We start from the raw sequence: 14,619 nt of genomic DNA, 5'->3' as shown, positions 1-14,619 counted from the left end.
CCTGTCAGGACAGGCTGAAAAAATCTGAGAAGTTCAATCTGAAGAAAAGAAAATTTAGGCCATCAGCTGTATTATTAATGGCCACCAGAAAGTAGGAACCAAAATAATGTGGCATATAAGTTTCAGCTGTCTAGATTTTGTTCAAATATAAGGAAAGGCTTCCTTAATTTTAAGGGTATGACAGTAAGATACTTAGCATGTTATAATAATTCATTCTGTATTAGGGTTAGTTAGTAGTAGTTTCATTGCAACTTACTAGGTATTAGTTAGATCAGTGTTTTTTTCAAATTCAGCCACTTTAAGGTATGTAAACTTTGAATGCCAGAATTCCCCAGCCAGAACTCAAAATTCAAGTTTGAAAAACACTGTGCTAGATGTTATGAATCTTACGTCTCAACTGCCATTGCTGAATTCCGTCTGCATCAGGCAGAAAAACCTAGAAAGACACATTAGAGATTTTTCTAACCAGATTTCTTTATTGTTCTTCACCTATAGACTGAAATCTTGCCAAACTAAAGCAGATTACTTGCCTCATAAAACATGTAATCTGAGAATTGTTAGACAGGAGCCATCTTTGCCCTCTTTTTCTCACACAAACTATCTAAATTTTGTTATCTTTTGCTCCTCCTCTCTTCCTCCTGGGAAACCAAACAACATTTCATCACAAGCTGGTTTTCTGATGTACTGCAGCTATCTCCAAGCAAATGAAGTTTATAACATTAGAATTTACACAAACATTTTTACATTTTAAAATAGCTATGCTTAAGTTGAACGTGCAAATGTTCAAGCCAGAGCTGGTCTATATAATCAGTTCATTAATGCTGGAAAATTATGGAGTATATAATTTGCAGTTTAATTTGCACCAGGATCCCAATCATTCTCTATATCAAAAATAAATATGTTTGAAGCTTATTTATTAAAAGTTAGCAAACATCCCAAAACAGCTAATTGGCAAATGTGAAAAATGGTCATGTCACTTTTTTCAGTGTCATTGTAACTTCGAACAGTCACTATACAAATAGTTGTAAATAGAGGGCTAGCTGGATTGAGTCTTATGTAACTGAGCTCCTTATCTTTATTCAGGGACAATGTATGGGACACAGAAAGCTTCTTTCATTCATGTTTTCCATTTGTGAGTGTTTGAGTCTATTACTTTCACATCCAAATGCTAGCTGTTCATATTGGTGGAAGCAGATAATTGCTTCATCGATGCTTCTTAATGAAAAATTGATTTCTCACATCAAATCATGCAAATTATGATGAAATGCACAATTGGAAACATAAGGGAAACAACAGGACAGTTACAGGAGGGAACAGGAACCATTACATAAGCAATTCTTGAGTCTGGGTCAGGGGGACACTTCAGAAGAGACTTAAGGAACTCCACCTAAAATGTTCTCAGTATACAGTAGGTTGAGTGGGAGAATTACTCTGGGTAGTTTTCAAGCAAGATCTAGCAAGAAAGATCTCAGAATTCAAGCGGGTCTGAACTCAGCAGCCTTGAAGGGCTTAACACAAATGGAGTCATTGGCTTTTGTACTTTTGTGGTGCAAAAATACCAAATCAGGCACATCTAACTTTTATGGATCAACCATCAAGGATGCTGACAAAATTCCACCCAACAAATACAGTTCTTTCAAACTGATGATCTAAAGATAGTATTACTGCACATGTCTTTCGCATATGTTTCCTTGTAGATGAAAATGAATGCGAAAGGAATAATGGAGGCTGCAGCGAATTCTGTATTAACCTAAAGAACTCCTATCGCTGTGAATGTGGAGTTGGCCGTGTCCTGGGGCTGGATGGAAAGATTTGTGAAGGTAAGGAAATAATTTAGAATTACTAGGAGAACTTTTCTAACTGACTAGTAGATTGATTTAATTAACATGCTTTAGGATTCTTGAGAGGATAAGGTCCAAAGTGCCAGAATATACTCTAGAAATCCGTGGTGGTGTTTGAGAGAAGGGGAAGGAGAGGAGAGGGGTGGAGAGGGGATGAGAGGGGAGGGAGGGGAAGGGAGGAAAGAGGAGAAAAAGGAAGGAGAGGAGGGAGGGGATGAAAGTGAATGGGAGGGGAGGGGGAAGAGAAGAGAGAGAAGAGAAGAGGAGAGAAGAGGAGAAGAAAAGAGAAGAGAAGAGGAAAATAAAATAAAATAAAATACAGGGCAATATTGTGGCAGCTTTCTGTTTTTGCAAGCTCCATCCAAAAACAGGTATTAGAGTGCCAGTGGGGATTTCCTTTAGTGCTGAGACGTGGGTGGAAAAATTGCAAAGACAGATATATGTCTTCATGTAACTAGATCTTGTATTGAAAGCCCAGAATTCACAAAAAGGATTATGCATAAATCCAAAGAGCAGTTTTCTTTCTGGAAGCATCAGTTAAGGTGACCTGCTTCCACAAAGAAGACACCTGCTAAGAAGGATCCATTTCAGGAGCTTATTATAATTTCTGCTTCTAGTTCCTTCACACAGTTTATCTTTGTAAGGCTTAATTGGAACAACTCTGAAACAGCACCTGTTCTCTGTGCTTTCCACAACTCATTAATTTCAGTGCAGAGATTCCTGAAACCTCTTTGCCCAATACAATTAAGAGGACATTGAAACATTTAGACAATTTAAATGACTATGAAATATGTAAATGTAATCGCCCCTCATATTTATCTGATTCTATAGTTTCATTCAATGTGAGCAGATAAGGGACATAGTTTCAGAGGCACTGCTAGATGGAAAAAAAGATTGTTTTTCTACTCATTATTTCTGCCTTAGAAATTGAAGGGTGTCACAACAACAATGGAGGCTGCAGCCATACATGCAACATGATGGAAACCAGTTATCAATGTGAATGCCCTCGAGGTCTTGTTTTGTCAGAGGACAACCACAGCTGCCAAGGTACAAAGGAAAAAGGGATGTGGCTGGTCTAGGATAATTTGTTAATTTGTTTATTTAGTAGATGTATATCCTGCTTTTGCTTTAGGAGGTGAAGGCCACAATTACTTTCTGGTGAGCTTCCAGGTTGAGGTGGTTCCTGAACCTAAATTTCTGTAGTAATTATTGTTACATTGCTATCTTATTTCTATGCCCCATCCTATCGGCATGGAAATGCATTTTGAAAAGACTGAATCAAAACATAATTTTAATCTGCAGGTCATCCCCATTATATTTTACCAGCCAGCCCAGAATTTGTAATCTGGTCCCTTCAGAGAGTTTAGCTGTGTGGCCAACAGCTAAAGATGACAGGAAGCAACAACCTCAGAGATCTGGCAGGCACTGGCTTGAGGGCTTCCTAGGAATTGAAGAAATGATTATCCAACACACATTTGGAGGGCATTGAAGAAGACTTAAAGATGATTGATCTATGAACAGACATAATGTCATATTCCACCACCACCAGTCCCATAGGAGAGGTTAATATTAAAGGGCTGGACATTGCTTTTTATGGAGGTATGAGTTGCATATCCACACATATGTGCCCAGTTTGATCATTGCAAAAGGGCCTGCTAAGTGTTACTCCACTTTCTGACATATGTGGGCTGTGGTAAGGTAGTAAGTCTTCTCAGAAGCAGCTTCCATATTATGGAACATCTCTCTCTCCCCCACCCCCACAAGTACATGCAACCTCCGTATTTCTGACTTTACATGAATTAGTGAACAAATTTATTCCAGGAATACCTTTGGTCCAGCAGACAAGGGAGGCCACTATGGCCTCATTAAAAGGGGCCACTTGTTAAAAGGGAAGGTCATTTAATTGCATAGAGAGAGCTGCCATCTTTATTTCTTTTTACCCTTGTACTCCTTCCCATAGATGTCTCTCATGGGAGTGACCTATTCTAATATGGTTTTTAATTCCAGTATTATATTGTTTTTCTAGCCAAGATAATTTTGTTTTGTTTTTTTAATTGTACACAACCAAGAGTCTACTTGGGGTGTGAAAGTAGACATCAAAAGGGGGAGAAAAAGTGAGAGAGGGAAAGGAAGAGAAAGGGAGAGAGAAGGAGAAGGAAAGGAAGAGGGAGGGAGAGAGAGAGGGAGAGAGGGAAAGAGGGAGGGAGAGAGAGAGAGATGAATTGCATGCAACACCATGCCCTTCATTCAATTTCCCTCTCCTTTCCTATCGTGGTATATTGTCTAAGAAGGGAGACATGGACAAGCATTAAGAATATGCAACTTTCTTGGAAACTTCCTTTCAAAAAAAGAAAGAAAAAAAATTTGGCCTCCAAAGCTCAAGGGAGCAGTGAAGATTTTTTAAATATATATATTTTGGGGGGAAGTTTTGGGGAGCCCCTCCAATCTTTCAGCTTGGTGCTTCTCACCTTCAAGTCTGTCTAAAGTTGGGCTGAAGGTCTCACCAATTACAATAGTGTCAGTCTTGTGGCAGCTGGAGTTGGCATTGCCACTGCATTGCTGCCACTACAGATGTGTGGTGACTGATGAGCTGGAAGAACAGTGAGTTTGATTGGAATTGACAGTTGAGGCAAGCAGGGCCTCACTGCACTGGAAAAATTTTTGGGGGGAGAGGCATGCACGTGTTGGATCTCTGTTCTACCTGGACCATGAGCTTCAGATTTTCACCTGAACTATTGATAACTTTGGCTTGCTGGTTTTAGAGCAGGGGGTCTTCAAACTTGGCAACTTTAAGACTTGTGGACCAACTCCCAGAATTCTTCAGCCAGCCAGTCCATAAGTCTTAAAGTGGAGCCAAGTTTGAAGACCACTGTTTTAGAGTTACTGAGCCTCCACTTCGTAGTGCTTTATAGCCCTCTCTAAGCAGTTTATAGAGCTGGCATATTGTGCCCAACAATCTGGGTCCTCATTTTACTGACCTCGGAAGTATGGAAAGCTGAGTCAACATTGAGCCAGTGCGAATTGAACTGCTGGCAATCAGCAGAGTCAGCCTGCAATTCTGCATTCTAACCACTGTGCCACCATGGCAAATCAAAGCATCATTTCTCCAGGCCCAAACCTGGAAAATTTGATTTAGAAGTGACAGATATTGAAAGGCTTCATCTTTTTCTTACAGGAACATCACTGAAAGGCAGTGTTTTAACCTCCAATTCACTTACTAGCTGTGCTCTTTCTTACAGTTCCAGTTATATGTAAATCTACATCTATAGAAGTGAATATTCCCAAGGATCTCGTTGGGGGAATGGACCTCTCGCTTACCAATGGCTCCTGCAAGGGAATATCCAATGGTACCCATGTCAACCTCATCTTCTCTCTGAAAACTTGTGGAACCTCTATAGATGTATGTATTGATTGCATTTGTTTGCTTTTGTCTTGCATTCATATCCTATCTTTCCTCTTGATATCTCAAGGTAGAGTCCATGGGGATCTCTCCTCATTTTTTTCACATAATATAACCTTTTGAGATAGAGCAATTGCAACTGAGCCAAGGGTGTCTACAAGTAGTCCTCAAATTATGACCACAATTAAGCTCAAAATTTCTGTTGCTAAATGAGACATTTGTTAAGTGAGTTTTGCCTCATTTAACGACCTTTCTTGCCACAGTTGCTAAGTGAATCGCTGCAGTTGTTAAGTTAACAATATGATTGTTAAATGAAGCTGGCTTCCCCATTGACTCTGCTTCTCAGAAGGTCGCAAAAGGTGATCACATGACCCTGGGACACTGCAACCATCACAAATATGAGTCAGTTGCCGAGTGTCCGAATTTTGATCACATGACCATAGGGATACTGCAACGGTCCTAAGTGTGAAAAATGTGTATAAGTCACTGTAGTCAGTGCCGTTGCAACTTCAAATGATCATTAAATGAACTGGTGTTGTTGAGTCCTTGGTTAATGGCAATGACGGCGCGAGACATTCTGTGGTTTCAGGAACTTTTTATTGGTCTTCAGTAGCCCCCGTTACAACTCTGAGCAGAACAAACCTCTCAGCCTCTGTTAAAGACGATCCCCGGGCCAAAAAGCAACATTTAGGCGCGCTGCGCGCCTCGCGCATGCGCACGAGTGCTGGCACCAGCCAGTCTGGTCCCGGGCAGCTTGCAACTGCCCGGGACCATTGCAATGTCCCGAGCCCTTCCCCCCCCCCGGCTAAGACTACATGAATAATTACACGCGACCTCAACACGAGCGTGGTGTGCCTACCCTTGCTCAATGGTACCATGCTATTGTTCTGGAGATTAATTCCCAGTGTCCCCTTTTGCGGCTTCCACAGAAACACCCTCTTACTGTTTCTGCTTTGCCAGCAGAGTTATAAAATCTTCGAGATATTTGGGAGACCTCTTATCTCTCTGTGATCTCCGTAGGCCCTGATAATTCCCAGATACACCTTGTCCAGAGGAGGCTATAGGTTCACCCCCTTTCTCAGACCCTGGTGGCCCCCGTGGACCATGCCCCGCTGCCTGGCCTGCTTGCTTGCCCACCGGGCTCGTCAGACCAGGACTTTGCTCTCTCTCTAACCTGGTTGACCTGCCTAGTTGCAGGCGTTCTGGCCCCTCTAGAAGGCTGCCACTGTTGGGCAACTCTGAAGAGCCTCTCGAGCCCACACTGGACCTAGCATGAGGCTGCCTTCCTCCACTCCCCAGTTCCATAGTAGGACTGTCTGTAATTTCAGTACTGTCCCAAAACTCAGTTGCCCCCTCCGTTGAACCAGAGGGTTCAGGATCTGTATTTGGCCCTTCTATCACTTCCCGGTGGAAGTGTCCTTTTCTGGGGATGGTGGCGAAGTTGGGCCAATTGCGTTGATTGTGTGCCAGCTCTCATGCAATGTTTGACTTATTAGGATGCTCCCGGTTATTCTCCCTGACTGGAGTGCTGAAAGGTGTAAGTGTGTAATGATTATGCCCCCGGGGTGACTCCCTGGCTGGAGTATGCACTGTAGCCTGTGTGCTAGCTGGTTCCCCTGAATTCCTGTTTGGAACACTCGTGGAATCTTGAGATAGGCCATCTGTGGCCTCTCTGTTGGGGCCTGGTTGCTGCCAACACCCCTCCCTTTGCCCGTAAGGGTCCCCCTCCCCCCTGGAAAGGAACCAGGAATCTCTGAAGGTAAGTCCAGTCTTGTACGCAGCTGGTCGATATGCCGTCGCAGGATACAACCGTCATCCAAGGAGACCTCGTAGGACAAAGGACCTGTAACCTTGCAAACTAGAGCAGGAACCCACAAGTGATCTGGCCCGTAGTTACGGGTCCATACTGGGGCACCCACTTGTAATTGCCTCGGTGCCCTGGGTTGTGTACCCCTAGGAGGCAATCTGTCTGGGTGCAACCGGTCAAGTTTAGTAGTCAGTTTGCGCCCCCAGCGAAGTTCAGCTGGGCTTCTCCCCGTAGAAGTGGAAGGTGTAGTGCGGTAAGCAAGGAGGAAGTCAGCCAACCTGTGATGCCAGTCCCCATAAGTCAGTTTCTTTAAAGCATCCTTGGTGATGCGGACCATCCGTTCAGCCATCCTGTTGGTAGAAGGGTGGAAGGGCGCAGAGGTGGCATGACGAATCATGTTGGCCTGTAAGAAAGCTTGGAATTCGGAAGAAGTGAATTGAGGGCCATTGTCAGACACCAAAACATCCGGAAGCCCATGTGCAGCAAAAATCCCCCTCAGTACTTGGATAGTCTTTGCAGTGGTGGTGGAAGAGACAGGTACAACCTCAAGCCATTTTGAATAGCTATCAACCAGGACCAAGAAGAATTGACCCTGAAAGGGCCCAGCGTAATCGATGTGCACCCTAGACCATGGAGACTGTGTTTCTTCCCATCTATGCACAGGAGCCTGAGGCATTTCTGGGCGTGAGCGCTGACAAAGGTGGCAAGTGTGCACCTTAGCCTCAATTTCCTTGTCTAACCCAGGCCACCACAAATGGCTGCGCGCAAGCGCCTTCATTCGTACAATGCCAGGATGACCCTCGTGAAGGGAACCTAAGACTCTAGACCTCATTGAGGTAGGAATAACAACTCTGCTGCCCCACAGCAGACAACCCTGAAAAGTGGATAACTCATGTCTCTTAAGCCAGACACTCTGAAACTCAGTGCCTGGACAACTCTCTGGCCATCCAGACAAAACCCAGGATAAGACATGAGAGAGTGTGAGATCTGTGGCTGATTCAGCAGCCACATCCCTGGCGTTTAGAGGTGATTCAGGCAGTCCTGAATTGAAAGGATGTTGATTGCCGGGGCCGGATCAGCCTCTACTACTTGTAAGGGTAATCTACTGAGGCCATCAGCATGGTCCATTTCTTTGCCAGGTTTGTGAATTAGAGAAAAGTCATAGGCTGACAGGAATATTGACCATCTGAGCATCCTGGGGGAGATGATGTGGGGGGTCTGTTTGTTAGTGGTAAACAACCCCAACAAAGGCTTATGATCAGTGTAGACCGTGAAATGTCTGCCATATAAAAAATCATGGAATTTTTTAATTCCAGCAACAACAGCTAAGGCCTCCCTGTCTATCTGGGCATAATTCCTTTCAGCAGAAGACAAGGTTCTGGAGTAATATGCAACAGGAACCTGAGTTCCATCTGGTCTGAGGTGACTGAGTACTGCTCCTACTCCATAAGGAGAAGCATCACAAGCGATGCACACAGGAAGAGTTTCATTGAAGTGTGCAAGCACATTGTTGGACGTTAGTGAGGCCTTAACCTCATTGAAGCTTGCCACACCGCCTGTTCGTCCAGAAGCCTATGAAGTGATTCAGCTACATTAGCCTTGTTAGGAATGAATGAATTCTAAAAATTCAAGAGTCCCAGAAAAGCTTGCAGTTCAGCTTTGGACTTAGGTCTAGGAGCTTGCATGATAGCTGTCAGAATCCAATTATATTTCATCTTTAATCATCAAATATAGAAAACCCCAATTCTGCCTTCTCTGGATTCTGCCATAAGAGGGAGAGAAGGGGGAGAACAAAGGGGCTTTATGGCCCTCACTTCCTTCAGTATACTTCTAAGGAATTGAATGTGTTTATTGCAACCTCAAAGAGTTTGAATGTAGTTAGCACCAAAGAACCTTACCATAACAAAGGGGGCTATTTACCTTTCATGTAGTTTATCTGAAGTCCCCATCCAGACGGAAGAAAGGAACAAAGGGGTGGAACTGTGATGCCTGAAACTATCACTGGAAGGGGGGTGATTGGGTGGGACTGCTGGGGAACCCCTTAAAACCTTGAATGGGAGAGCTTGGACCCCAAGTCCTGCCTAGCACACCTGCAACCACTTCTTCTTAATAAAGGATTCCTGTTGGAAGAATTATTCCAAGAGTTCTGTCTTCTTAAGATGCAAAGTGGGGTGGGTCCTTACAATAGCTTTTAATTTGGACTCAGCAGGATGAATCCCATTAGCATCAATTTTGAATCCCAGGAAATCTGTAGAAGGCACCCCAATTTTACATTTGTCCTTTTTAAGCTTGAGTCCTGTTTTCCGGAACCGCAGCAGGACAGCCCTCAATCTCTCAGCTAGATTTTGGGTGGAGTCTCCAGCAATTAAGACATCATCAAAATAGGGGCAAACCCCTGGTATACCCCTCAAAGTATTTTCCATTACACTTTGGAAAATTCCAGGAGCCACGTTTACTCCAAATTGTAGTCTCTTGACTTTGAATGCCCCCCTATGAGTTACAATGGTTTGTGCTACAGCAGCAGCTTCATCAACAGCCAGCTGTTGATAAGCCTGTGCTAAGTCAAGCTTTGCAAAAACACGCCCCCCCTTGAGGGAGGCCAGAATATGGCTGACTACAGGTACAGGATAGGCATGTTGTTGCAATGCCTTATTTTTTTATTATTATTATTATTAAAAGTTTTACAATTTTACAATAAAATCCCTCTCCCACTACCTCCCTGCCCTCCCAAAAACCCTCCCCCCCTCTTCCCAGAGCTGAATACAGGGTTAACTATAACTAAGAATACAAAACATTTAAACTTAAGTAAACCCCAAACAAAAGTTACATTAAAAAAAAAATCCAATATATATATATATATATAATAAAAAAATCCAATACATATATATAATTAAAAATACTTATTATCTTAAACTTTAAACTTTAAACATAAATTATTCAAAAGCTAAGTAATATCTTTTAATATCATACTTATACTGTATAAAGTTTATCCATTTTTTCCACTCCAAGAGATATTTCTCTTGCGATTGATCTTTCAAATAAGCCGAAATTTTTGCCATTTCAGATAAATAAGAAACTTTTAAAAACCATTCCTCCAAGGTAGGCAAAAATTCCTTCTTCCAATATTGTCCTATCAACAACCTTGCCGCTGTAATTAAATTTAACATTAAAATAATTTCTTTATCATCACAATTAACAATAATACCTAACAAAAACAATTGTGGAGTGAATTTTATCCTTCTCTTAAAAATTCTTTGAATATTCCACCATATCTTTATCCAAAAAGCTTTTATACTTTTACATGACCACCAAATATGATAATACGTTGCATCCAAACAACCACATCTCCAACATTTAGGTTGCAAATTTGAATACATACGAGACATCTTTTGTGGATCAAGGTGCCATCTGTAAAACATTTTGTAAAAATTTTCCCGTAAATTTTGTGCTTGCGTGAATTTAACATTCCTCACCCAAATTATCTCCCATGTTTCTAATAAAACCGGCTCATCAAAATTTTGAGCCCATTTAACCATGCAATCTTTAACTAATTCTGTTTCTGAATCCAACTCCACTAATACATCATAAATTCTTTTTATATGAGATCGACTTTGATCTTTAATTTGTTTCAACAAATTTTCATCCTCTCTAATCAAACCCACTTTATAATCTATCTTCCACCTTTCCAATAATTGTCTATACTGAAACCACGAATAAATAATATTTTCTTGTGCTAATTCATCTATATGTTTTAATTGCCAATTCTTCCCATCCCAATTAAGTAATTGTTTATAAGAAATACTGTCCATCTTCACTCCTTTCCTTATTCCTTCTACTGCATTCCCCGGGATAGCCCATAATGGAATTCTTGAGTCTATTCTACAATATTTCTTCCAAACTCAAAGTAGAGAAATTCTTAAAATATGAGACTTAAAAGCCCTATCTACCTTCTTGTTATAAATTAAATAGGCATGCCATCTATATAATAAATCCCACCCCTCCAAAAGGAGTATATCTTCATTTGTTAAATTAATCCAATCACTAATCAATGTTAAAACCACAGAATCATAATACAATTTGAAATTCGGTACCTTGAGTCCACCTCTCTCTCGTACATCTTGTATAATTTTAAATTTTACTCTTGGTTTTTTCCCTGCCCAAATAAATTTATTAATACCTTTCTGCCATTCATCTAAACTTGCCTCGTTCTTCAAAATAGGTATCATTTGAAATAAAAAAAGAAACTTTGGCAAAACATTCATTTTAACCGCTGCTATTCTCCCCAACAAAGATAATTGCAACTTTTTCCAATCGTTTAAATCCTTTTGTACTTTAAGTCACAACCTTTCATAATTATTTTTATACAGTTTTGCATTAGAAGCGGATAAAAATACCCCCAAATATTTCATATTTTACCTTATTAACAATTTCAAAACCTGTCAATCTAACTAAAGCCTCCTTATCCAAATTAGTCATATTTTTGGCAATATTTTAGTCTTATTGTTATTAACTTTAAAACCAGAGACTTGTCCAAATTGATTTATCAATTGTAACAACTCCATTACTGAATAAGTTGGTTGAGACAAAGTAACAACCAGATCATCTGCAATTAATCTCTATTCCTTAATTAATTTATTAATCTCTATTCCTTTTATTTTAGATGATTCACGAATTTTAATCAACAAAATTTCCAAAGTTAAAACAAACAACAAAGGCGACAATGGACAACCCTGTCTAGTCCCCTTTTCAATTTGAAATAATTCAGATAAACCTCCATTAACTTTAAGTTGTGCTGTTTGTCTTTGATAAATTGCTCGAAGAGCCTGTAAAATTTTATCTCCAAAATTCATTTCCTCAACCAATCTTAACATAAATTGCCAATTTACCTGATCAAAGGCTTTCTCAGCATCTAGAAAAATCAATCCTGCAGAGATCTGATTGTTCTTATCCAAATATTCTATTAAATTGATAATTTGTCCAACATTATTCTTCATATATCTTCCAGTTATAAAACCTGTTTGATCCATGTGTATTACTTGATTCAATACAATCATAAGTCTATTAGCTAAAATTTTTGAAAAGATTTTATAATCTACATTCAGAAGAGATATAGGTCTATAGTTTTTTGGTAAAGTAAGATCTTGATCCTCTTTTGGAATCAAAGATATAAAAGCCCTACCCCATGATGGGGGGGTCTCTGTTCCCTGTAATATCTTGTTAAAAAGTTCCTTTAAAGGTTCTATCAACTCATCTATCAGAGTTTTATAATAAATTGATGTCAATCCATCAGTGCCCGGTGCTTTACCTAATTTTAATTGTTTAATTGCCATAATAATTTCATCTGTAGTAATAAGTCCATTAATCTCTTGTTTCTGATCTTCTGTTAACTTAGAAAAATGAGCATCTTGTAAATATTTATCTATATCTAAACCCTGTACTTTCTTGCCCATACATAATTTTGTATAATAATCCCAAAAATATTTTTTAATCAATTCCTTCTGAAAAACCAATTTACCATTATAATTTATTTTATCTATAATTCTCAACCTCTGTTTCTTCCGCAGTTGATAAGCCAGCCATCTCCCTGGCTTATTGGCATTGCAAAATGTGTTATGTTTCATGTAAAGCAAATTGGTTGCAGTCTGGTCAGCCATTAACATATTAAACTGTGATTTGAGTAAATTTATAGCTACCTTTGCCTTCTCATCTAAAGGATTCAAAATTAAAGCTTTTTCTTTTAATTTAATCTCATCTTCCAACTCCTTACGTTTTTGCAGCTGTTTTTGCCTATAAGCCTTATTCGTTTGTATCAGAACCCCACTCATATAAGCTTTACTTGCATCCCATACCATTGACATTGGAATTCCCTTATACATGTTTAAAATAAAATATTCCTTTAAATAGTCTTTAAGTTTCTGAACATTCATTTCTTGTCTAAATAAATTCTCGTTCAGCCTCCAGGATCTTCTCTCCTCTTTTTCCATGGCTAACTCCATCCACACAGGACTATGATCTGTCAATGTCCTTGGAAAAATCTTTACATTCTTTACCCTAAAATATAAATCCGTTGTAATAAAAAAAAAAATCAATTCTTGAAAAAGATTGATGTCTATCAGAAAAAAAAGTAAAATCTCTCTCTTCCATATTATGTTCTCACCAATAGTCTCGCAACTCCCAGTCCTCTTTCAAATCAAAAAAGGCCTTAGGTAATTTAGCCTGTTTAAAAGAAGTAGAAAGTCCTTTTTTATCTCTATGTGTATCCAAAACTCCATTCCAATCTCCCATCAATATAACAGATCTATAATCCAATGAAATCAATTTTTGGTGTAAAAGCTTATAAAATTGTTCTTGTTGTTGATTTGGAGCATACAAACCCACTATAAGTATTTTTTTACCATACATTCCCACTTCAATCATTACATATCTCCCTTGAGGATTGGAATCTAGTAAAGAAGCTGATAAATTTTGCTTAACATAAATAACTACACCCCCTTTTTTCCCAGAAGCAAAGGATACAAAATGAGATCCCAATCGGGCATTAACTAAATATTTTTGATCTTTAGAAATAATATGGGTTTCCTGCAAACAAATAATACCATTATTATGTTGCTTCAAATAATGAAATATTTTCTTCCTTTTCTGTGGAGAATTAAGGCCGTTAACATTCCAGGTCAGGAGCTTTGCCATCTCCTCCATCCATTAGCCTAGAGAAGACTGCTTGGAGATCTGCCATCGAGGATTGCACCGATGATCTCTTAGGTCTTGCTCCTCCCACAGGCTCAGAAACAAATTCTTGTAAAACTTGTTTAACCTCCTTCTTCTGTTGTTCCTTTTCCTTACGCTTATGTGCTGCTCGAGTCATTCTCTGTTCCTTCATCTCAGCTTGTTGGTACCACTCAGCCTGTATTTTCCCAGCTTTCATCAATACAGCTTCTTCAGACTGCTGTTCTACCTCCTTTTCTTCCAAAACTTTCAACATTATAGGTGGTGATGAGCGCGCTCCCAGGACCGAAGTATAAAACTCTCTTGCTTTAAAAACAGTATTAAGTCTATAACATGTCCCTGCGTGATTCATCACAATTCCAGTTGGAATATCCCATCTGAATGGCATCTGCCTCTTTTTAAGTTCATCTGCTAAGAAAGCAAACTCTTTTCTTCTTCTTAGAATTTTAGATGGGATCTCCTTTAAAATTATTACATCTTGTGCAGCAATTTGAAATCTCTTGTTATAAAAAGCTTGTATAATTTCATTGCGTAAAGATCTTTTCCCAAAATAAATTACCACATGTCTTGGCAAATTTCTCTGTTTTGCCACCCAAGAATTAACTAAATATTTTTTCTATTTCTCCAAGTATTTCCTCCTTTTCTCTGTCCAAAATCACAGTAAAGTCATTTGCCACCATCTCTCTCAAGTTTTCTTGCATATTTTCCCTCAAGCCTCTGATTCTTAAAGCATACTCCATCTCTCTGTATTGAGACATAACAATTTCATCTTGTGAAATTTCCATCTTTTTTCCATTCTTTCAAACTTTTCCTCCAATATATCACTTTATCTACTACTTCTTCAACAC

At 39.6% G+C, this 14,619-nt stretch overlaps 1 protein-coding gene and 1 long non-coding RNA gene across 2 annotated transcripts in view; one reads left to right on the top strand and one right to left on the bottom strand.

Annotated features, from left to right (window-relative positions):
• OIT3 (oncoprotein induced transcript 3) overlaps window positions 1-14,619 on the top strand; it is a 51,148-nt gene that overhangs the window by 19,892 nt on the left and 16,637 nt on the right. The window contains exons 4-6 of the mRNA XM_039367740.1: window positions 1,698-1,820; window positions 2,766-2,888; window positions 5,081-5,241. Coding sequence (XP_039223674.1) covers window positions 1,698-1,820; window positions 2,766-2,888; window positions 5,081-5,241 — 407 coding nt within the window. The remainder of the gene's footprint in view (window positions 1-1,697; window positions 1,821-2,765; window positions 2,889-5,080; window positions 5,242-14,619) is intronic.
• LOC120319193 overlaps window positions 1-14,619 on the bottom strand; it is a 44,989-nt gene that overhangs the window by 17,950 nt on the left and 12,420 nt on the right. The window lies entirely within an intron of this gene.

This window comes from Crotalus tigris, unplaced genomic scaffold (assembly GCF_016545835.1).
Source record: "Crotalus tigris isolate CLP2741 ecotype Arizona unplaced genomic scaffold, ASM1654583v1 scf7180000017600.4437325, whole genome shotgun sequence".
Classification (NCBI taxonomy): domain Eukaryota; kingdom Metazoa; phylum Chordata; class Lepidosauria; order Squamata; family Viperidae; genus Crotalus; species Crotalus tigris.
The sequence above is the reverse complement of the archived record's forward strand: the minus strand, read 5'-3'. Positions and strand labels throughout refer to the sequence as shown.